The sequence below is a fragment of the Ranitomeya variabilis genome, chromosome 1 (genome assembly GCF_051348905.1).
Source record: "Ranitomeya variabilis isolate aRanVar5 chromosome 1, aRanVar5.hap1, whole genome shotgun sequence".
NCBI classification, from domain to species: domain Eukaryota; kingdom Metazoa; phylum Chordata; class Amphibia; order Anura; family Dendrobatidae; genus Ranitomeya; species Ranitomeya variabilis.
In genome coordinates, this window is record NC_135232.1 from 1,159,705,204 (window position 1) to 1,159,730,796 (window position 25,593).

Sequence of the window (25,593 nt, forward strand, 5' to 3'; positions counted from 1 at the left end):
CCTTCATAGGAACAAAGCGGGAAGAAAGCCATACCAAATCCCCAACGCGTAGTCGGGGACCCACACCGCGGCGGCGGTTGGCAAAGCGCTGAGCCCTCTCCTGTGACAACTTCAAGTTGTCCACCACATGATTCCAGATCCGCTGCAACCTATCCACCACAGAATCCACCCCAGGACAGTCAGAAGGCTCCACATGACCCGAAGAAAAGCGAGGATGGAAACCAGAGTTGCAGAAAAAAGGCGAAACCAAGGTGGCGGAACTAGACCGATTATTAAGGGCAAACTCAGCCAACGGCAAGAATGTCACCCAATCGTCCTGATCAGCAGAGACAAAACACCTCAAATAAGCCTCCAAAGTCTGATTGGTTCGCTCCGTCTGTCCATTAGTCTGAGGATGGAAAGCAGACGAAAACGACAAATCAATGCCCATCCTACTACAAAAGGATCGCCAGAACCTGGAAACGAACTGGGATCCTCTGTCTGACACAATATTCTCAGGGATGCCGTGCAAACGAACCACGTTCTGGAAAAACACAGGAACCAGATCGGAAGAGGAAGGCAGCTTAGGCAAAGGAACCAAATGGACCATCTTGGAGAAGCGATCACATATCACCCAGATAACGGACATGCCCTGAGATAGCGGAAGATCAGAAATGAAATCCATGGAGATATGTGTCCAAGGTCTCTTCGGGACAGGCAAGGGCAAGAGCAAACCGCTGGCACGAGAACAGCAAGGCTTGGCTCGAGCACAAGTCCCACAGGACTGCACAAATGACCGCACATCCCTTGACAAGGAAGGCCACCAAAAGGACCTGGCCACCAGATCCCTGGTGCCAAAAATTCCCGGGTGACCTGCCAACACCGAGGAATGAACCTCGGAAATGACTCTGCTAGTCCACTTATCCGGGACAAACAGTCTGTCAGGTGGACAAGACTCAGGCCTATCAGCTTGAAATCTCTGCAACACACGTCGCAGATCCGGAGAAATAGCTGACAAGATAACTCCATCTTTAAGAATACCAACAGGATCAGCGACTTCAGGAGCATCAGGCACAAAGCTCCTAGAAAGAGCATCGGCCTTCACATTCTTTGAACCTGGTAAATACGAGACAACAAAATCAAAGCGGGAGAAAAACAATGACCAGCGGGCCTGTCTCGGATTAAGGCGTTTAGCAGACTCGAGATACATCAGATTTTTGTGATCAGTCAAGACCACCACACGATGCTTAGCACCCTCGAGCCAATGACGCCACTCCTCAAATGCCCATTTCATGGCCAACAACTCCCGATTGCCCACATCATAATTTCGCTCGGCAGGCGAAAACTTCCTAGAGAAAAAGGCACAAGGTTTCATAACAGAGCAACCAGGGCCTCTCTGCGACAAAACGGCCCCTGCTCCAATCTCTGAAGCATCCACCTCAACCTGAAAGGGAAGTGAGACATCGGGCTGGCACAAAACAGGCGCCGAAGTAAACCGGCGTTTCAACTCCTGGAAAGCCTCCACGGCAGCAGGAGCCCAGTTAGCTACATCGGAGCCCTTCTTGGTCATATCCGTCAAAGGTTTCACAATGCTAGAAAAATTAGCGATAAAACGACGGTAGAAGTTAGCGAAACCCAAGAACTTCTGAAGACTCTTAACTGACGAGGGCTGAGTCCAATCAAGAATAGCTCGGACCTTGACTGGGTCCATCTCCACAGCAGAAGGGGAAAAAATGAACCCCAAAAAGGGAACCTTCTGTACACCAAAGAGACATTTTGAGCCCTTGACAAATAACGAATTTTCACGCAAAATTTTAAAGACCAACCTGACCTGCTCCACATGCGAATCCCAATTCTCAGAAAAAACCAAAATATCATCCAGATAAACAATCAAAAATTTATCCAGATACTTCCGGAAAATGTCATGCATAAAGGACTGAAAAACTGAAGGCGCATTGGAGAGCCCAAAAGGCATCACCAAGTACTCAAAATGACCTTCGGGCGTATTGAATGCGGTTTTCCATTCATCACCTTGCTTAATGCGCACAAGGTTGTACGCACCACGAAGGTCTATCTTGGTGAACCACTTGGCACCTTTAATCCGGGCAAACAAGTCAGACAACAGTGGTAAAGGATACTGAAATTTGACAGTGATCTTATTTAAAAGCCGATAATCAATACAAGGCCTCAAAGATCCGTCCTTTTTTGCCACAAAAAAGAATCCCGCACCAAGAGGGGAAGAAGACGGACGAATATGTCCTTTCTCCAGAGACTCCTTGATATATGAACGCATAGCGGTATGTTCAGGTACCGACAGATTAAACAGTCTTCCCTTAGGAAATTTACTGCCTGGGATCAAATCTATAGCACAGTCACAGTCCCTATGAGGAGGCAGTGCACTGGACTCAGACTCACTGAAGACATCCTGATAATCAGACAAATACTCAGGAACTTCCGAAGGCGTAGAAGAAGCAATAGACACAGGCAGGGAATCCCCATGAATACCACGACAGCCCCAACTTGAGACTGACATAGCCTTCCAGTCCAGGACTGGATTATGGGTCTGTAACCATGGCAGCCCTAAAACAACCAAATCATGCATTTTATGTAAAACCAGGAAACGTATCACATCGCGGTGTTCAGGAGTCATGCACATGGTAACCTGTGTCCAATACTGCGGTTTATTTGCTGCCAATGGCGTAGCATCAATACCCCTAAGAGGAATAGGATTTACTAATGGTTCAAGAGTAAAACCACAGCGCTTAGCAAATGACAGATCCATAAGACTCAGGGCAGCACCTGAATCTACAAACGCCATGACAGGATAAGACGACAGTGAGCAAATCAAAGTTACAGACAGAATAAATTTAGGTTGCAAATTACCAACGGTGACAGGACTAACAACCTTAGCTATACGTTTAGAGCATGCTGAGATAACATGTGTAGAATCACCACAGTAGTAGCACAAGCCATTCCGGCGTCTATGAATTTTCCGCTCATTTCTAGTCAGGATTCTATCACATTGCATCAAATCAGGTGTCTGTTCAGACAACACCATGAGGGAATTTGCGGTTTTTCTATCACATTGCACCGAATTAGGTGTCTGTTCAGACAACACCATGAGGGAATTTGCGGTTTTTCTATCACATTGCACCGAATTAGGTGTCTGTTCAGACAACACCATGAGGGAATTTGCGGTTTTGCGTTCCCGCAACCGCCGGTCAATTTGAATAGCCAGTGCCATAGTATCATTCAGACCTGTGGGAATGGGAAAACCCACCATAACATTCTTAATGGCTTCAGAAAGGCCATTTCTAAAATTAGCGGCCAGTGCACACTCGTTCCAATGTGTCAGCACGGACCATTTACGAAATTTTTGGCAATACACTTCAGCCTCGTCCTGCCCCTGAGACATAGCCAGCAAGGCCTTTTCTGCCTGAATCTCAAGATTGGGTTCCTCATAAAGTAAACCGAGCGCCAGAAAAAACGCATCAATATCAGCCAATGCCGGATCTCCTGGCGCCAGCGAAAAAGCCCAATCCTGAGGGTCGCCCCGTAAGAACGAAATAATAATTTTTACTTGCTGAGCAGAGTCTCCAGATGAACAGGGTCTCAGGGACAAAAACAATTTACAATTATTCATGAAATTCCTAAACTTAAACCTGTCTCCGGAAAACAGTTCAGGAATCGGTATTTTAGGTTCTGACCTAGGATATCTGATAACATAGTCTTGTATGCCCTGCACACGAGTAGCCAGCTGGTCCACACTTGTAATCAAGGTCTGGACATTCATGTCTGCAGCAAGCATAGCCACTCTGAGGTAAAGGGGAAGAAGAAAAAAAAAAAAAAAAAACTCAGAATCTTCTTTCTTATAATCCCTCTTCTGCAATGCATTAAACATTTAATACTGGCCTGGCAAACTGTTATGACCCCAATGGCGAGGGTCTCAGAGGAACGTGGAAGTCTGCAGAATACAAAAATCCAGCTCATAGGGCAGTGGTAACTGGGTTGACCATATATCTACTCCTAACGCCAACACTAGAAGTAGCCGGGGATCATTCCTACGTTGATTCTAGATGACACGCGCCAGCCGGAGAATCTAGCTACCCCTAGTAGAGGAAAACAAAGACCTTTCTTGCCTCCAGAGAAGGGGACCCCAAAGCTGGATAGAAGCCCCCCACAAATAATAACGGTGAGGTAAGAGGAAATGACAAACACAGAAATGAACCAGGTTTAGCACAGAGAGGCCCGCTTACTGATAGCAGAATAAAGAAAGGTAACTTATATGGTCAACAAAAACCCTATCAAAATCCACACTGGAAATTCAAGAACCCCCGAACCGTCTAACGGTCCGGGGGGAGAACACCAGCCCCCTAGAGCTTCCAGCAAAGGTCAGGATATAGATTTGGAACAAGCTGGACAAAAATACAAAACCAAAACAAATAGCAAAAAGCAAAAGGCAGACTTAGCTGATATAACTGGAACCAGGATCAGTAGACAAGAGCACAGCAGACTAGCTCTGATAACTACGTTGCCAGGCATAGAACTGAAGGTCCAGGGAGCTAATATAGCAACACCCCTAACTAACGACCCAGGTGCGGATAAAAGGAATGACAGAAAAACCAGAGTCAAAAAACTAGTAACCACTAGAGGGAGCAAAAAGCAAATTCACAACAGAAGGCACACACGTCATTATTTGGCAGCTCTTTTCACTAGGATATTAATGTGTATAGATGCATGGCTTTCATATGTGTGATAGACCTCACTGGTCATCATTCATTTCATGCTCATGTACCACTTGCACCATCTTGTGTTTATTCATAAAGTTCCATATTTAGAGAAGTTCTTTGAATGGGCATTTAACGGATTTCCCTCCTGGAAACTGATTGATGTAATTTTGATACGATGATATTTATATTGGTGGTCTTGTATATACCTATTCAGTTACCTCATTTTACACTCCGTAAGGTTGACATATGGTAAGTGTATACCTGCTGCTAGATATCGATTTTACAGACTTTAGTAAAAGCCTCTCTATCCCATTACCTCCCTCTCTCCTGTAAAATTGTTAATGTTTTTTAATAATTATTGAATAAACAGATGTTTGAAGTTCTAACGCAGTCACTTCAACTGTCTTGTTCTCTAAACCTGGGAACAAACCCTGTGCTCATTAGTGTAGCCAGGAAGTGCAGCCCATTTTATATGCGCATCATTGGCATTTGGGCAATTTTGATGTAAAATTCTGTGTATTTAAGTCTTTCAGTTTTGCTTAGAAAACAAGCAGCCACTTGGGAGCAAATAACGGCATTTGGGCCCATGTAAAGCAGTTCCACGTCCCTCCTGACCGCAGGAAGGTGAATAAATCTCTATATACACCACACTAGTGCGCTGCGCCGTATGTACAGGGCGTAGCATCTCACCAAGGGCAATGGCGGTTGTTTCCCCATCTCTCAGCTACCATCAGTTTACATCCAACACTATAAAATAACAAACAATTTTTTGAAAATGCTTCTACTGTATGTAGGGAAGTGTGCACTTACTTTCACTGGATTTTTTACATTTACACTGAGCACTTCCTCCAATTGTCACTGCTTCACTAATTCAGGAAATGGTTTTCTTTTTTTCTGTGCCGTCCAGTCCTAAAGTTATGGCCCCTTGGTAATAAACATGCACATTTTCCCTTTAACCACCTGGATGTATAACACAGAATTTCTGTTTTTCAATTGGCCAAAATAAGATGTGAAAAAGAAAATGCCAGTGTTGTGTTGCCGAGGGTGCAGTACCACCGGCAACCACCGGAGGACGACCGTAGCTCACCTCCAGAGGAGTAGAGGTGCCGTAACGGGCGCCACCACGAGATGGCCAGAGAGAAGTCAAAGTAACCGGGTCGTTAACAGCCGAGAGCGCGGTGCAAGAGACAGGAGACGGAAAGCAGAGTCAGGGTACTAGCCAGTGAGTCAAAGCTGGATGAGGAACATGGTATCCAAAATGAGAGACTGGAAGCAGAGTCAGATGACAAGCCAGTAAGTCAAAAGCCGGTCAGAGAGTGTACTATTAATAACGGGAAACAGGAGGCCGGATTCAAAGTTCAAGCCGAGTCATACACTAAAGAGAAATCACCAAACAAGCGCTAAGTCAGGGATAGGGAACGGGTCAGACACCAATACAGGAAGTCAGAGGCAGAAGGATCACTAGGGAATTATGGGTCAGCTGCTCAAGCCAAGGACCAGAACTATCGCTGACAAAGGGTGCCAGCAACAGCACCAATAAATAGCCACCCAAAAATCAGGAGAGGTTAACCCCACCATGACCAGACCGGAGAAGGGAAGGCAGAAAGTAACCCCCGGCTGGATCATGTCAGCCAGAACAGAAGTTCTCTGGTAGATGCCCAGGTAGTTGAAGGGAAAGTTTGCACCATTATTACAGGGGGGCATATGTCTAGAGTGGGGGACATAGAGTAAAAGAAGCAGCGCCATTTGGAGGAGGTTTATTCTTGTTGATGTGGCTAGAATTTAGGTTCAACCTAAACAAAATCAGATCTCTGGTGTTACATCCAGTAGAAGTCCATCCATGCCTATCTCGATGTAAGACCAGTCCTTGTAGTAATAGATGTCCCTCACATGACATTGCCCTGGATTGCCTGGTTACCTTTCTGAATGACCATGATCCATGAACACTGGTGTTGTCACCTCTGGCAGACACATTGGCATACTCACGCGAAGGTATGTTTCAGAGCGGTGCTGCTCTTCCGATTATTGTAGATTCTCTCCTCTATCACTTCTGCAGTCTCTGAAGATCGTTTTCCGCGTTCAGGTAGGAATTGAAAGCTAATAATGCTGCTGATTGTCTTGTCTTTTGTCAAAGAGAGGAAAGGAAAAATGATAAAATCGTTTCCTAAATAGTCGGCATTGTCTATGTATGAACCATCTTCTGATATGAACCCGCTGTACATGATTCCATTCTGTTTTTGGACACACATCAGTTTTCCTTCAGGACAAAACGCCATAAAATAGGTCAGCTTTAGCCAACCGGATCCTCCAGCCATTATAGTTGTCTTATTCCACTCCGAGAACTCTTGTTTTGTCGTTGGTGGCTTTGCTTTTATAATACTGTCTGCCTTGGGCACTGCGTACAGGTCCCCACCTGGATGAAAGAGTAAGGCTTCACATTGATCCCAGCCCTTGGTCCCAATCTCCGTGGACTGTTCATAGAGCCAGGGCACGTTTTCATTGTCCGGCTGTGGACCTCTGTGGAGCTCTCCACCATGGGTTGTGCAGTACAATTCTCCATTCGGATGAAAGAACATAATTTTAATCTTGTACCATTCACTTTTTCCGACTCTTTTGGCCACAGAAAACCAATCAACACCTTCCTTAGAAGGAATTGGCCCTCTGTAGAGGTCATCTCCACGGACACAGAACAGTTCTCCTCCTGGACTGCAGAGCACATGGCTGGCTTTCGCCAGGTTTCCCACAACCTTCGCTCTATCATAATAGCTTCCTAGATGTCTTTTTGGTGCCAGAGCAACTCGAATGGTGCTATACTTATCGATGGTCAGTAGCAGAACATCTAGAAAATAAAGAGATCAAATATTAAGTGATATGTTTTTACTTCTCAGGACTCAGAACGGCTAGAAAGGAAGTGGCTGTGGCTGCTTGTAGCACTAACATTGGCAGAAGCAGAGTACTGCTGGCTCCGTGGTGAGAAAAGAGGGGTTTTCAGGTCAGATATGAGCCCAATAGGACACTTGTAATCCGACTAGAGGCAGACTGCGCTGCTGCTCTTGCCACTTTCTGTGGTTCTCATATTCTTACATGATGTGATGGGTGATTCGTTTACATTACTTTGTGCGTGTTATTCACTTACTTGGAATTATCGGTGTTGTTTGAGCTGTTTATATATTAAACCTCGTCCACTAATACTTTTTTAATTCTCATATTTTTTTATTATAATAATTTTTTTATAATAATAAGTTTTTATTTATATAGCGCCAACATATTCCGCAGCACTTTACAATTCCAACTCCCTCAATAAATGCTTATAGAATTACATAGATAAATGGTAAAAAATTACTGTATGGACCCAGAAAACATGAAGCATAAAGAAATATTGGCGTACAGATACAGCAAGTACAGGCTGGACAGACCGCCGTGTGATACACTGTGCCACATACACTATTCTGGAATGACCTGTGTGGTCACATTATTAGGCCTACCCTTCTATATTTTTATTTTAATTTATCTTTATGTTTAATTCTCATTTCCCACTCAAAAATATGAATAGATTTACAAGCAAAAATGGTATAGTAGTCTGTGTTATCTTATCGAACACATGGGGCTGTCATTTTAACTGGTTTTGTGAAGTATTTAAATTTACTGACTTTTGTAACTTTCTCAAAATTCATAGCCAAAGTGATTGAATTTCAATCACAGAATATAGGGAATACATTTCCAGAACCAAGCACAGTAAATAAAGTATAAGAAGTAATGCAACATATACAGCACCAGAACCAAGCTCAGTACATTCTACATAAATACAGCACCTGTACTATACTCAGTACAAAATACAGAGCAGATACTAAACTTAGTACATGAACATAGAAGCATGAGTAAGTTAGGCAGGTACTCTAAAGTCTCCTTGGAATATGTCCAACCCCTTTCAATCTCTTTTAGTAATATCAAAACAACCTCACCATAGAAATGTATGGTAACCTAGTAGTAACCAACAGCTCATTGAATAACACTGCACTGACAGACAGTAATGACCTGAGTTTGGCAAGACTCCTGCATTAGCCTTTTCATGATTTTTTGTTGTTTTTTACATTACTTTTGTAATAGAGTGCAGGGTAGACTATGTCACCACGGAACAGACAGACCAACTGTTGAGGGGAGAAAACAGTAGAATATGAACTGCAGAAATAACGGTGCAAAATATATGGGAAGCAGTATAACAGAAGTAAACAGAAGTTCTTGGGAAAAACACTTATCAGTCTGATGAGGACTTGCTTGTATGGTCGTCTTCTCCAACGTAGGCACCGGGAAACAGCGGCACTCGTCGTCCCTCTGTTATCCGTGAGCTGTGTAGTCTCTGGGAACCCGCAACCTGGGGTTTGAGGGGTTACTGTGGTGAGCAGAGGGGATGCTAGGCAAACGGGGTCCCCTGTGCTCTGAGTCTTCTGCCTCAACAGTGCAGCCTATCTCGGGACAACGATGCTGTCTATTATAGGGTCTCCCAACAGGAATCAGGGGCTCTGCACTAATGCCGTGGGTGCTAGGGGCCACTGTCTCTGCACGGGTCACTGTCTTTGCACAGGTCAATGTCTTTGCACGAGCGTCAGGGCGCACCTCTCCAGTCACAGCAGAGTCCGCTTTCACGTACTCACAAGATGCAGTCTTTCTGGACAATCTTCCTGTCTCAGTCTTCCGACCGGGAGCTCTCTCTCTCCTCCCCGGAGTGCAGCTGCATGCTGTTCTGTCCACTGTATCCATTGCTCTCTCTGCAGCACACGCTGCTCTCTCTGCTGCACAATCTGCTCTCTCTGCTGCACAATCTGCTCTCCCTGCTGCACACGCTGCTCTCTCTGCAGCACATGCTGCTCTAGCCCTGGAAAGCATGCCTCTTTTCTGTCTCAGCCTGGCTTCCTTCCTGTCCTGGCCTCCAAGTCTTCCCCCAGGGAAACCTGCTGCACAGCTAAGTGGTTCCAGGCACGGAGAAGAGAAGGTAACCCCCTTACATTCCCCCCTCTTTTTCCTCGCCATTCCACGGACGAGAGTTCCCGAAGTTCATTTTGGCAATCTTCCAGTTCTTGTACAATCTGCTGCCAGATGAACTCATCCTGATTGTAGTGAACTGGGGTACACCAGCCGTTGAACGTTCAGAGCGTCTCAAATCAGCAGGGGCAGTGATGTCAACTGCTGTAGGAGGAGTGGGGGTCGAGGTCTCCTCTGATATGTTGGTAATTCCAGGCACCAGCTCTGTTTCTGGGTTCCCTGGGAGAAATTGGGAGTCTTCCTCATCTTCCACATCAGAATTGATCACTGGTGCAGCCGTTGAGGGCGCTGGGGCCAATTGAACCGATTCAGGATCTCGAGACAAACATGGACGCAACATATTCCTGTGCAGTGTATGGGTTGGGGTCCCCTCTTCTGTTTCGGGCTGAACCTCATAAATGGGACTCCCATTGCCGACCCGCTGCTTCACTCGGTATGGCCTCTTCTCCCACCGGTACCCCAATTTGTTGTGTGGGTGCTTTTCCCTCACTAAGACTCGTTCTCCAGGCCGCAGGGCTGTCCCCCTTTGAGGAGCTACCTGAGGGTGTTCCAGTTCTTGTAGATGGTTCTGCACTAGCCGTTGAATGGTCCGCAGCCAACGACGGTTTTCTTGAACCCAGGAGTACACCTGGTCCATGGGTAGTCCTCCTCAGGCTCCAGCTCTGCCAGCCCCTTCCCAGGTCGGCCGAAGAACAGAGTAGGGAATGAATCCGGTGGTGCTGTGTTTCAGATTGTTATACACCCACACCAATTCAGGGACGGACTCCATCCACCTCGCCTTCTGGTCCTCTTCCAGTGTCCTCAGCATTTGAATCAGAGTGCGGTTAAATCTTTCACAAGCCCCGTTCCCCTGTGGATAGTAAGGTGTGGTCCGTGACTTATCGGTCTTGTACAGCTGATGCAACTCCTCCATCACTCTTCCAAGGAAGCAGGCCCCCTGATCAGAATGGATGCGCTTAGGACACCCGTACACCTGTATGAAGTGCTTGCAGATTGTGTGAGCAGCAGATTCGGCAGTCTGGTCCCATGTGGGCGTCACTACGGCAAATTTAGTAAAGCGGTCTATTATCACCGACTGTCAAGTAATCTATGGCCAGGAGGTCCATGGGGCCAGAAGACCTCACCGTCTCTGTGGGAGCTCGTTGTTCTGGTGGTTTGACCAGCTCACAACTCCTGCTCTGCTGGCATACTTTCTCTACAATGTTCCTCAGGTGGGGATGATAAAATAGGTGCTGCAACCAATGGAAACATTTTTCCGGCCCAAAGTGTGTTCCTTTCTCATGCGCCTCCTTAGCCACCTGATCTATCAGAGATGAGGGAATAATCGTTTGCCATACAGGACCAAGTTCTGTTTGCAGGAATACCTTCTGTTACAGGATACCATCCCGCAACTGAAGCCTCTCCCACTGGCGTAACATCTTCATCACTACAGATGACATGGACCTCCTCTCGTTACGATTGGGTATTTGTTCAGACACGACCCACCGCCTCAACTGAGCTAGTTCCTGATCTTCTTGCTGCACTCAGACACACTCGTCGCGGGGCTGCTCCAACAAATTCACACAGGCCTCTTCCTGTTCAATTTCCCACACCGCTGCCATCGTCCTGGCAGTCTCTCCAAAACCTGGAACTTCCACATCCTCCAGTTCTTCATCCTGGCTGGGTGTTGGTTTGCGATAGTTCACTCGAGAGAGTGCATCTGCATGAACATTCTCGGTACCTCTTTTATACGAAATTCTGTATCGAAACTTGGCCATTCGGGCTACCCAACATTGTTCTAGGGCCCTCAACCTGGCAGTCTCGAGATGGGCCAGCGGATTGTTATCGGTGCGTACATGAACTTCTGAGCCAGCCAGATATTCCGCAAACTTCTCAGTCATTGCCCACACCAGCGCCAACAATTCCAGCTTAAACGAACTGTAGTTTTCGGAATTCCTTTCTGAGTCATGCAAAGACCGACTGGCGTATGCGATGACGCGCTCTTTTCCATACTGCATCTGCGATAGTACTGCCCCGAGGCCCTGCAGGCTCCCATCAGTGTGCAAGATGAAGGGTTGTGTGAAGTCAGCATATGCCTGCACAGGGGCCTCCATCAAAGCCTTCTTCAGAGCCAAGAATGCCTCTTCCTGACGCTTCCCCCACTGTATGTTCCTGTTTTTGGCGCAGAAGGGCACTCCCCTCAACAACTCCTGGAGTGGATTAGCAAGGCGAGCAAAGTCTTTTACGAAGCGTCTGAAGTATCCTGTAAGTCCCAGGATCGCACGCACATCCTTCACAGTTTTTGGAGTTGGACACTCTAGTACCACAGCAATCTTCTCCTGGGAAGGCCTCACCCCCTCAGCGGAGACAATGTGCCCCACGTATTCAATCTCAGTCCAGAAGAGGTGACATTTCTGGGGTTTCACTTTCAAGCCGTACTTCTGTAGCCAACTCAGAACTTGCCCCAGTCTCTGCAGATGCTCCTCAAATGCAGGGGCAAAGACGATGATATCCAAGTAAATCAAAGTGGATTCAAAGTTCAAGTCTCCCAGGCATCTCTCCATGAGTCGCTGAAATGTTCTAGGGGCATTGGCTAGGCCAAAGTGCATCAGGGCGAACTCATACAGTCCCATCGGAAGGCTGAAAGCCGCCTTGGCTCGGTCTCACTCGGACATGGGCACCTGACAGTAGCCGCTGACCAAGTCTAACGTGGAGAAATACCTGGCTTTCCCTAGTGCTGACAGGGACTCCTCTATCCTGGGCTGTGGGTATGAGTCCCGCACAGTGCAAGCGTTGAGTCGGCGATAGTCCACACAGAACCGCAAGGACCTGTCCTTCTTCCTCACCAAGACTATAGGGGCAGCCCACGGGCTCTGACTCTCACGTATGACTCCCTTTTTCAACATATGTGACAGCATTCCCTTCACCTCCTGGTACATATGTAGGGGTATTTGGTGGTACCGCTCCCGGATTGGGGCCGCATCCCCGGTGGGTATCTCGTGGGTGATGGCCGTGGTACGTCCAAAGTCGTCTTCGTCTCTGGCGAACACCTCCTGATATTTCCCCATTAAGGCTTCCACCTTAGGTACCTGCTGTGGGGTAAATTCTGAGAGCTCCGCCCTCATGCATTCCAATATCTGTCACCCTTCTAGCAGCAGTCTGGGGTCCGGAGCTGCCTCCGCTTTGACGGTCACCAGCCACGGATCTTCTGGCCTAGCGGTCAGCTGCAATGTTTCCGATGGGACCAGCTCGTCTGGGAGGCCCAGGACTTGGGCGACTTCACTCCTGGGGGGTAAAGTTGCATCTGTCTCCCCCAAATTCATGCAGCGCACAAGGACAGTACCGTCCCGCACGGTAGCCAGGGACCGTGCAACCAATATTCCAGACGGCAGCTGGTCGACTCTGCTGGGCTCAATCTGGACTTCCACCCCTTCCAGCGGGATACCAGTTCGTATAGGCAGGGGAAGGACTGTCTGTCCAGGGGGCAACACTCGATTGACAGAGGCGGGGACGATGACTTTGCCGAGTTCCTTTCCGTAGCTGTATGCTTCCCAGACCTGGGCTATCCATATCAGCTGTTGAAAAACCCTTTTCTGGGGTGTTTGGTTGCTCCACTGTTGTAGGAACTGTTTAGGGGACTCGTTGGAAAGAAGGCTCCCGAGGTCTTTTAACACATTCATGCCAAGGGTCACGGTATGGTCTTTAGCTACTTCTCCATCCACCAATACTACTCCTCTTCTCCCGACATCTTTTCCACAGACCTCTATGTTCATCCATACCACCCCTGCGCAGCCTGGTTGACCATATTCCGGACTGAGGACCCAGAGACCTTCAGTAAAGAGGTAAAGAGACTGCAACCTGGTGTCCTCGTTATTTACTGCGACCTGCACAGCACCACAACCTCACCACCATTTACCACCACCTTTCACTGGACGCCCCTCAGCAGGGTCACGGACCGGGTCTAGCCACCGTGACAACCCCAGAGCAGAGACCCAGAGGCCCGGTACTGGGTACCCCTCGGCCCTGCGGCAGTGGGGGCGCTCCAGTAGCTTCATCCTCCTTTCGGGGGGCAGCTTCTTTGCCTCGCACCAAAGGGCCTGACCCTACTGCCAAAGTTCTTCTTGAGGCCGCCATTTCTTCACGGACCTGCTTAATCTCCATTCTCAGGTCCTCAACCTGAGAATGGAGATTAAGGGATATTGTCTGCCGTGGTGGTTACTTCCCCGCTCCGTACCCTCCCAACTGGCCCTGTCACTCCCTGCTCTTGTTCTCGCACACGTGCCTCGCTGCCAACTTCGGAGAAAGTCATGTCTGGCTTCACCCGCATGCTCTCGCAGCGCCTGTTTCATCATTGTGTCACGCAGTCCCATCACCAGCTGATCCCTGAGCACCACATCAACTGACCCAACCCCTAAACCGTCTTTCCATCTAATAGCAGTGTGGAGCTCTTCTAGGGCATTCATGAATTTGGTCACGGTCTCCCCCTCTCTTTGTACCCGGTGAAACAGTCGCATACGAAGTTCCCCTACGTCAGTGGGGTCCCCATGCGTTTCCTCCAGTATGCGCAGCACTTTGTCTAGTGTATCTCTCTCCCGGGGACACCTATGCATGACTGAATCCCATGCCTCCTCCTCCAAGGCCATCAATGCAATTTCTGCCTCCAGGGCTGGTGTCATGGTGTGCATGTGCATCATTCCCCGGATACACTCCGTCCAGCTCCACAGCATCACATTGCTCCCAGTGAACCTTGGCAAATTATTCAACATGGCTCCCAGGGAAATGCTAGACCTGGGAGCTTCCCCAACTGCTTGGTCTGCCCTTTCCATGCTACCGTGTGACATCCTGCCGACTACGCCAAGTGTAATAGAGTGCAGGGTAGAGTATGTCACCATGGAACAGACAGACCAACTGTTGAGGGGGGTTTATTAACAGGGGCAATATTCTCCTCGCAGGGAGAAAACAGTAGAATATAAACTGCAGAAATAACGGTGCAAAATATATGGGAAGCAGTATAACAGAAGTAAACGGAAGTTCTTGGGAAAAACACTTATCAGTCTGATGAGGACTTGCTTGTAGGGTCGTCTTCTCCAAACAAAGGCACAGGGAAACAGCGGCACTCGTCGTCCCTCTGTTATCCATGAGCTGTGTAGTCTCTGGGAACTCGCAACCTGGGGTTTGAGGGGTTACTGTGGTGAGCAGAGGGGATGCTAGGCAAACAGGGTCCCCTGTGCTCTGAGTCTTCTGCCTCAACAGTGCAGCCTATCTCTGGACCATACCTCCCAACTTTAGGGGAAGGGAAAGAGGGACAAATTTTAGGCCACACCCATTTCACAACTAGCCACGCCCCAACCACACCCATTTAGCACTTCTGATCACAATGTTTCGTTAACAATAATTATGAACAAAAAAATATGGCCACACACGACGCTCCATACTGTACAATGGCCATTGGCCACATTATGCTCCATACTGTATAATGGCTGCACATGATGCTCCATACTGTATACTGGCTGCACATGATACTTCGTACCGTATAATGGCCACATATAGCTACTCCTACACATGCGGCTGCACTCCGTACACTTTGCACACACGGCTCCGCTTCGTACACACGCACTCCGCTCCATACACCTCGTACACACGCGGCTCCGCTCCGTACACCTCGTACACATGCGGCTCCGCTCCGTACACCTCGTACACACGCGGCTCCGCTCCATACACCTCGTACACACGCGGCTCCGCTCCGTACACCTCGTACACACGCGGCTCCGCTCTGTACACCTCGTACACATTTAGCTCCGCTCCATACACCTCATACACACACGGCTCCACTCCATACCCCTCATACACACACGGCTCTGCTCCGTACACCTCGCACACATTCAGCTCCGCTCCATACACCTCATACACACACGGCTCCGCTCCATACACCTGACCTCGTACACACATGGCTCTGCTACATCCACACTGTAAACACCTCCTGACCCCACACATAAAGCAGCTTACTTACCTCATCTAGCAGCACCATGGCAAGTTGGGTATTCAGTATTCAGTGTCAGAACACACACTCCATGGCGGCACATGCAGATGCACCACGCACAGAACTTTATGCTCAGTAAGCACCTCCATGAGAAGGTATGCAATGTAACACTTGCCTTACAAAACACCACAGACTCTTCTTCCCACACCATCCTTCCTATCTGCCGCTCAGCCCTTCTCCTCTAATTTGTCCACGGAGCTCGGCGAGCAGCTGATTGGTGGATGGGCCTGTCAGTCAAAGAAGTCTCCAGCAATCAATCTCCGGCGGTGCATTCCCTAACAGAATTCTAAACACAAGAGCGCGCACTGTAATACACAGGTTTGTCTCCAGATGTTCTAGTGACATCACTGAGGGTGGCCATTTTTCCGAAGTTAAAAACCTACTTAGTTTTTATTAGGCGGTGTTTATAAAATGGCATCGGTAATGGAGTCATAAATTCTCCACACCTCCCAACCAGTGCGGGACATACCTGTCCTGGCCGTGACAGCGGGGGAGACTGTCAAAATCGTGACAGTCCCGCTGGATCCGGGACGGTTGGGAGGTATGCTCGGGACAACGATGCTCAGTCTATTATTGGGTCTCCCAACAGGAATCAGGGGCTCTGCACTAATGCCGTGGGTGCTAGGGGCCACTGTCTCTGCAAGGGTCACTGTCTTTGCACGGGTCAATGTCTTTGCACGAGCATCAGGGCGCACCTATCCAGTCACAGCAGATTCTGCTTTCACGTACTCACAAGATGCAGTGTTTCTGGACAATCTTCCTGTCTCAGTCCTCCGACCGGGAGCTCTCTCTCTCCTCCCCGCAGCACAGATGCATGCTGTTCTGTCTGCTGTATCCGCTGCTCTCTCTGCTGCACAATCTGCTTTCTCTGCTGTGCACGCTGCTCTCTCTGCTGTGCACAATCTGCTGTCTCTGCTGTGCACGCTGCTCTCCCCGCTGCACACGCTGCTCTCTCTGCGGCACACGCTGCTCTAGCCCTGGAAAGCACGCCTTTTTCCTCTCTCTGCCCAGCTTCCTTCCTGTCCTGGCCTCTAAGTCTGCCCCCAGGAAAACCTGCTGCACAGCTAAGTGGTTCCAGGCACGGAGCAGAGAAGGTAACCCCCTTACACTTTGTCCACTGCCACTATTTTTCAATCGTTTTGTAAATCACTGTAATCAACTATAGACAATCGTCAACCTTCATTATTTAACCCTTACCAGAAAGGATATCATATAAATATAATAAACAATGGCAGTTAGGTATGCATACAGAAAGCAAAATGTGGCAGCAGGAACAATTGTCAAATAGGTGTGCAAAAACAGACATGCAGATAAATGTCTACTTTTATTTATATATATATATATTTTTTTTTAATTCAACCTTTTCCTAAAAATAACAAAATGTGAAATAGTAATAGATACATGACCAAAGAAACCAGAATCTGCAACAGGACAGTGTATTGGTGTGGTGTATATGGATATTAAGCCTTAAGAAGCTTTACCCTCAAAGTTTTTATCCTCTTAATATATTTAACTGTGGTATTGCTATATATAGTAGTACAATATATATATATATATACATAGTACAGACCAAAAGTTTGGACACGCCTTCTCATTTAAAGATTTTTCTGTATTTTCATGACGATTATTTTATTATTTTAGTGGTGAAAAAAAATCAGAACTTTGAAAATAAATTTGTTTTGACTGTGTGGCCATGTTCCAAAACCCGTAATGTTTTCATTTTTTGGCAATGGACCTGTGCGTGGGATTATTTTTTTGGCGGGGTGAAACAATGTTTTTATTGATAGCATTTTGGGACAGATATGAAATGTTGTCACTTATTACAGCAATTTTTTTGTAGTGCAGAATTTATTTCTGTTTACAGTCTTTACCGATCAGGTTCATCACTTTTCTGGACCTGGCAATACCACGTGTATTTTTCATTTTTTTAATTATCCTCAGTTTTAAAATGAGAGTAGGGAGGTTATTTGAACTTCTATGTTTTTTTTTCATACTTTTTTTAAACTTTAAAAAAACATTTCCCTGTGTTTTTTAGTCCCCTTAGGGGACTTGAACTTGTGATTTTATATATATATATATATATATATATATATATATATATATATATATATATATATATATACAGTACAGACCAAAAGTTTGGGCACACCTGATCATGAAAATTGTAAATTCACACTGAAGGCATCAAAACTATGAATTAACACATGTGGAATTACATACTTAACAAAAAAGTGTGCAACAACTGAAATTATGTCTTATATTCTAGGTTCTTCACAGTAGCCACCTTTTGCTTTGATGACTGCTTTGCACACTCTTGGCATTCTCTTGATGAGCTTCAAGAGGTAGTCACCGGGAATGGTCTTCCAACAATCTTGAAGGAGTTCCCAGAGATGCTTAGCAGTTGTTGGCATCTCGATTAGGTTCAGGTCTGGTCTGGGAACTCCTTCAGGATTGTTGATAGACATTTCCCGGTGACTACCTATTGAAGCTCATCAAGAGAATGCCAAGAGTGTGAATGGGGGAGCTGTGGGAGGACATAGAAAGAATGGGGGATCTGTGGGAGGACATAGAAAGAATGGGGGAGATGTGTGAGGATATAGAAAGAATGGGGGATCTGTGGGGGGACATAGAAAGAATAGGGGAGATATGGGAGGATATATCAAAAATGAAGGAGCTGTGGGAGGGCATAAAAGGAATGAGGGATCTGTTGGAGGGTATAAAAAGAATGGGGGAGCTGTGGTAAAACAAAGAAAGAATGGGGGAGCTGTGGGGGAACACAGAAAAAATGGGGGAGATGTAGAAGGTAGCCCTGTAGCAGAGGGTTGGCGGTGTCAGTGTGGGGTTTGCAAGGTTAAGAGCAGATGGCTCTGTAAAAAGCTTAGCCTGTGTGAGGGAACACAGAGCCAAGCGGAGAGAACTCCTGCCACCCTGCAGCATGATACGATGGTGCAGTCGCCCACGGCAACAGGACACATTTACAGACTGTCTTGTTTCCCAGCTGCGATCTGGAGGATACCGTGTGTTTTGTTTGTGAGTTTTAGAACTATGTTTACTTTGAACTTTCCTGGGTCACTGCCTCATCACTGCACAGGGTGGACACCGCTGCACTACAAGTGGCATGGGAAAGTTTGGGCACCCCTGGTCAAAATTGCTGTTATTGAGAACAGTTAAGAAAGTTGAAGATGAAATGATCTCTAAAAGAGCTAAAGTTAAATAAAACACATTTCCTTTGAATTTTAAGCATATACTGTATATTGTAATTTTTTAATTGTAATTACTGAAAGGAACAATGGTCCAAAGAAAAAGTTTGGGCACCCTTGGAGATTTGTGTGCTCAGATTACTTTGACCAAGATTTCAGTCCTTAATTAGCCTGTTGGGGTTATGGCTCGTTCACTATCATCTTTAGGAAGGGCCAGGTGATGCTAATTTCCCAGCTTTATAAAAACCCGGCCTCTTCTAACCTTGTGCCAAAACAGCAACCCTGGGTTCTTCTAAGCAGCTGCCTAGCACTCTGAAAATGAAAATAGTGGAGGCACACAAAGCAGGAGAAGGCCATAAGAAGATAGCAAAGAAAGTTGCCCTTTCCTCAGTTCAAAATATAGTTAAGAAATAGCAGTTACCAGGAACAGTGGAGATCAAGATAAGGTCTGGAAGACCAAGCAAAATTTCAGAGAGAGGCTCATGGGATTGCTAGTCAGCCAAATCAGAACCCCTGCTTCACTGCAAAACACCTTCAGAAAGATTTAGCAGACTCTGGGGTTATGGTACATTGTTCTACTGTTCAGAGCCATCTGAACAAATATGTCCTTCATAGAAGAGTCATCAGAAGCAAACCTCTCCTGTGTTCTCACCATAAAATTCAGCGTCAGAAGTATTCAAAAGAACATCTAAACAAGCCTGATGCATTTCGGAAACAAGTCCTGTGAAATGATGAGGTTACAATAGAACTCTTTGGCCAAAATGATCAAAGGTATGTGTGGAGAAAAAAAGGCACAGAATTTCAGGAAAAGAACATCTCACCAAACACTAATCGTGGGGTGGATCAATTGTTATGATCCGGTGACCCTGGAGCCGCATGAGACTATCTCTTGAGTATGTGGTACCTGTACTGACCGCAACCCTAAACTGACACCGCAACTAGAAGTAGCCGTGGGGTGTACCTAAAACGGCCTAGACACCTCGACACAGCCGGAGGACTAAATACCCCTAAAGTTGGAAATGGGAATTCTATCTTGCCTCAGAGCAGAACCCCAAAGGATAGACAGCCCCCCACAAATATTGACTGTGAGTTTAAGAGGAAAGACGTACGCAGGCAGAAAAACAGGATTTAGCAAAAAAGGCACTTCTAGCTAAATAGAAAAGTGTTATGATCCTAGTGGCAAGGATCGCAAGTCGGACTAGCTAAGTACCTGAACAGACTACAAACTCTGGGGAAGTGGTAACTGAATTGACCGCAACCTGATCCTATCCGCACACAACTAAAAGTAGCCGTGGAACGTTACCTCAAAAATTCCTAGACGTCTCGTCACGGCCGGAGAAACTGACTACTCCTAGAGGGAACGAAAGTCCTCGCTTGCCTCAGTGAAATGACCCCAAAGATATAGAATAGCCCCCCACAAATATTAATGGTGAGTTAAGGGGAAAGCACAAACGCAGAGATGAAATTAGATTTAGCAAATGAGGCCCACTAAGACTAGATAGCAGAAAATAGAAAGGGAACTGTGCGGTCAATTTAAAACCCTATTCAAAAAATCCACACAGAGATTACTCGAGCCCCCGCACCGACTCACGATGCGGGGGAAGCAACTCTGACCCCAGAGTTAACCAGCGGCAAAATCACATATTAGCAAGCTGGACTAAACTCATCATACACGGAAATAATATAGCAAACTGATGAGCAAAAAATGATTAAACAGAACTTAGCTTCTCAGAAGAGACAGGAACCGAAGATTATCAGGAGTAATCAGAAAGGCACTGAATACATTGACAGCCGGCAACAAGTGGAAGTGAAACAGAGCTATATAGGAACCTCCCAGTGACTAATGAGGCAGCTGATAAGCCACAGATCCGCAGGATAACAAACAAAGCCACCAGGGGGAGCCCAAAACAAAAGTCACACCATACCACCTGTGACCACAAGAGGGAGCCTGAAAACAGAGTTCACAACAGAAAAGAATACAACAGAATTCTAAGCGGTCAGTATTAAAACCCTAAAAATATCCACAGCAGATAATACTAATATTCTACATCTAACTAAAGACATAGAATGTATATCTGCATCTCCAGAGAATCCAGCATGACAGGAAAATCCAAACAAAGTCTAAGCTGGACAAAAACACAATAAATTGCACTGAACAGTAAAGCACACTGCAAGTATGCTGCAGGGACAAAAAACAGACACTTATCTTAGCTGAATTGACAGCAGGGCATGAGGAGCCAGACAGAGATGCAATCCCTCCAAGAACAATTGACAACTGGCAGGGACTCCTGGATCCTACACACCTAAATACCTAATAGAGCTGCAATCAGCAGAAACACCTGCCCTGGATTACAACCCAGAGACAACTGCACTACCACTAGCAACCACCGGAGGGAGCCCAAGAGCAGAATTCACAACAATCAATCCTGCTTTTGGGGTTGTGTTGCAGCCAAAGGCACAGGAAATATTCACAGGTAGAGAGAGAATGAATTCAGTGAAATTTCCACAAATTCTTGATGCAAACATAACACCATCTGTAAAAAGCTGAAGGTGAAAAGAGGATGGTGTCACAGGGTTAACGCAACAGAGAGGAGCAAGAAGACTGCAGTGTCTAATTGCTCCTACTCCCGTGCTGAAAAGAAAAATTAAATTTTAAATGGTGCTTATTTCTTTTGGCAGAACAGAGGTTAATCGGCCATATTGGAAGCTTTGGGAGTCTGAGCCCTCAGCTGAGCTCGGTTAGCCACTCACATCCCCTTTATAATCTGGGTCCTGATTCAAACCCTTGTCAGTGCTAGCTTATGCTGCATGGCTTGGAGGAGAGGTGTTTATATGAGGAGTTTGGAGGAGTTATCTGTGACTGTTGCATGGGTTTGTAAGTGTAATAATTCCCTTCCCTTCTGTTATTTTGGTCTATTTCCTATCTTCCACTCCCTGGTGCATTCCTCTGTTATATGCAAGTGAATATTTGTATGCCTGGTATTTTGATTTACTCTTGTTCGTGTTGCCTTGTTTGTCGGGTTGGTGTACTGTGGTACACTGCAGCTCTCCTCTTCCCTGGGTGGGGGAAGGGAACAGACAGAGGGATGATTCACCTTCTGAAGTATCCCAGGGAATAGGGTGAGCTAGGGCGCCCCCTAGTGTTAGGGACAGGGAAGGAGCCAATGGTCCTGGGTCACTCGACAGCTGAGTCGTGACAGATGGCTTCTACAAATTGATAATGATAGGATCAAATCCCACGTCAAAATCCCCAATAGACGACCTCACAAGCTGAAGGTTTTACAATGGCCCTCACAGTCCTCTGATTTGAACATCCGTGATAATCCGCGGCTAGACCTCAAAATAGCAGAGGATGCAAGACGCCCCAGGAATCTCACAGACCTGGATGAATTCTCCAAGGGAGAATGGAGGAAAATCCCTCAAACAAGAAGAGAAAGACTTGTCTGTCTTCAAAAAGCATTTACAAGCTGTGATACTTGCAAAAGGAGGCGCTCCTAGGTGCTAACCACAAACTTTTGCATCTTCCCATTTTCTTTTTTGCAATTTTTAAAATGTAAAAGATGAAAATATATTTTTGTTTGCCTAAAATACAAAGGAAATATGTAATCTGCAATTTTAGGCCTATTAGAGATCATTTCATCTTCAACTTGCTTAATTGTTCACAATACCAGGGGTGCCCAAACTTTTACATGCCACTGTACAATGTGTCTGGAATCATAAAATCATCACCTCCAACAACATAATGTGGTCTCTATTAAGCGTGAAGGCAATCGTCCTATTTATCTTCCTAACATGTTTTCGTCTTTTAAAATGGGTTTCCTTAGGCTATGTGCACACGTTGCAGATTTGACTGTGGAATTTTCTGTGCAGATTCTGCATTTCTTGGCAGAAAACACAGGTCAGAATCTGTGCCTTTTTTAGGTCTGTGCACACGTTGCAGATTTCTTCCTTTTTTTTACCCCTGCAGATTTCTATTATAGAATAGGTGCAGAAACGCTGCAGATCTGCACAAAGATTTGACATGGTCCCTTTTTTTGAATCTGCTGCATTTTCCGTACAGAATTTTCTGCACCATCAGCACAGCATTTTTTTTTGCCATTGATTTACATTGTACTGTAAATTACTTGCAGATCTGCAGCGTTTTTGCGCGGAAAAAAACGCTGCAGCTCTGCAGGAAATCTGCAACGTGTGCACATATTAGGAACCAGAAGCACCGAGGGAGAACGAGAGCAAAGATCGGTTGTGGCACAGAACATCCAGAACCTTCTGATAAAATGCTCCAGTTACATTGTATCACTATAGAACAGACTCAAAAACAACAGAAAAAAGAGGTTTGTTACTATAATTTTTAAATGATGGGGGTGACAGATGTGAGACCCCCACTGATGTAATATTGATGGGCCCGATGGATTTCACACAATTTGCCGTTTCTATCACAGCAGTTTGATTGTGGTCTACATGACAATGGGCATTACTGCACCATCATAGCCCGGAGCCCAACATTGTTGTTTTTGGCACTTTTCCATGAGCTTCCTGCAATCACAAAGATTCCTAGAACATTTCTATATTATTGTTTCCTTTATTTTTTAGATGTCCGGTATAACAAGAAGTCAAAAATAAATATCAAATTCTCACCAGAGCGCTCAGACATTTTGCTTTGCGTTGATGCTTCCTTGTGGTTTACGTGGAGAACACTTGGTCTTCTCCAACTCTTCTATATCAGTCCAATATCACGGCTGGAGCTGAAGTTGATTATTTTGGATGTTGCGGATGGGAAGTGTGAGAACGTGTCTGTAATGAAAACAATTATAATTAAGAGATCATGAAGACTTCATATCTTCTTCTACAGTAAAGTGGTTGGCCAAGACTTTCCAACCCCCGTCCATCTGCCGTAGCTCCCACAGATTAGCTTCTCACTAAATACTTTGTCACATCCTGCAGTACCCGAGCTGCGCTAATGGTCACCTGGTCTCTGGCTGAGAATCTGCAGCCTAACGGTGGTGTCTCGTCAGATTCTGCCTCATGGGCCTGGAAACTGATGGATGGGGTGGCTGGTGCTTCGAGAGGGTGCACGGGCCTTCTAGAGGGTGCATGGGGCTTCTAGATGGTGGGTGGTGCTTCGAGAGGGTGGACGGGCCTTCTAGAGGGTGCACGGGCCTTCTAGAGGGTGGACGATGCTTTAAGAGGGTGGGGTGTCGGTCCTTTGAGAGGGTGCACGGGCCTTCTAGAGGGTGGGGAAGCAGTTAGCACAGCTCACTATGTTATGGTGAATACCACACACCACAGAAACCGGCTTAGGCCGGTTTCACATTAGCGTTTTGAGGAGCTGCGGAGGGCTGCGGACTTCCTCCGTGAAGCCCCGCCCTCGGCCGCACCTCCACCTCTAGCTCCGCCTACTTCTGCATGCGGCCTGCGTACCTATCTTTAACATTAGGTACGCAGCTCGCGCCTCTGTATGCAGATGCTTCCGCATGCGTCGTTTTGACGATGCGGCGACCAGCGTAGGACACAGCTTGTAGCAATTTCTTTTTTTCTCCGCAGCTCCCCAAAACGCTAGTGTGAAACTAGCCTTAAAGAGACTGTCCAATCCCAAAATCCCCCCATAAATATAAGGTAATTTGTGCTTTATTGTAATATACAACATTCCTATAATTTCTTTTTAACCCTTTCTTTCCTTCCTCCTGAATTTCACTTCAATGCCTGCTCCCAGTTTGTTTACATGCTGATTCCCGGCCTCGGAGGCTTAGGCTACTTTCACACTTGCGTCATTTTGAATCCGTCGCAATCCGTCGTTTTGGGAAAAAAACGAATCCTACAAAGGTGTCTGCAAGATGCGTTTTTTTTCCCATAGACTTGTATTAGCGACGGATCGCGACGTATGGCCACAAGTTGCGTCCGTTGAACTTTTTTTGTCCGTCGCGTCCGCCATTTTTTACCGCACATGCACTGCCGAAACTCCGCCCCCTCCTTCCCGGACTTCAGAATGGGCAGTGGATGCGTTGAAAAACTGCATCTGCTGCCCATGTCTTGCACAAATTTCACAACGTGCGTCGGTACGTCGGCCCGACGCATAGCGACGGTCCCGTACGGACATAAGCGTGAAAGAGGCCTTACTGGGCTACTTTTACTAAGCTCACAGCCTGTGCTAGCACCGCCCCTGCCTAAGTGTCCGCCCTCTGCACACTCATTGGCTGTTAGCATCTGCCCGACGCAACGCTTTGCCGCCCACTACACCTTCATTGGCTGTTAGCATCTGCCCTGACACCGCCCTCTGCTGCCCACTACACACTCATTGACTGTTAGTATCTGCTTCGACACCACGTTCTGCCGCCATCTACACACTCATTGACTGTTAGTATCTGCCCCGAAACTGCCCTCTGGTGACCACTACACATTCACTGACTGTTATTATGTGCCCTGATACCACGTTCTGCCTCCATCTACACACTCATTGACTGTTCGTATCTGCCCCGGCACAGTGCTCTTCCACCTACTACACTCATTGGCTGTTAGTATCTGCCTCAACACTGCACTCTGCCGCCATGTACACACTCATTGACTGTTAGTATCTTCCTCGGCCCAACGCTCTGCCACCCACTATACCCTCATTGACTGTAAGTATCTG

General features: G+C 46.6%; 1 protein-coding gene across 1 annotated transcript in view; it reads right to left on the reverse strand.

Moving 5' to 3' along the window:
• The window catches only part of LOC143793438 (uncharacterized), a 71,818-nt gene that overhangs the window by 14,553 nt on the left and 31,672 nt on the right, over nt 1–25,593 (reverse strand). Inside the window, exons 2-3 of the mRNA XM_077280395.1 lie at nt 23,604–23,759; nt 6,696–7,548 (exon numbers count right to left, since the gene is read on the reverse strand). Of these exons, the coding sequence (XP_077136510.1) occupies nt 6,696–7,548; nt 23,604–23,619 (869 nt within the window). The 5' untranslated portion in view covers nt 23,620–23,759. The remainder of the gene's footprint in view (nt 1–6,695; nt 7,549–23,603; nt 23,760–25,593) is intronic.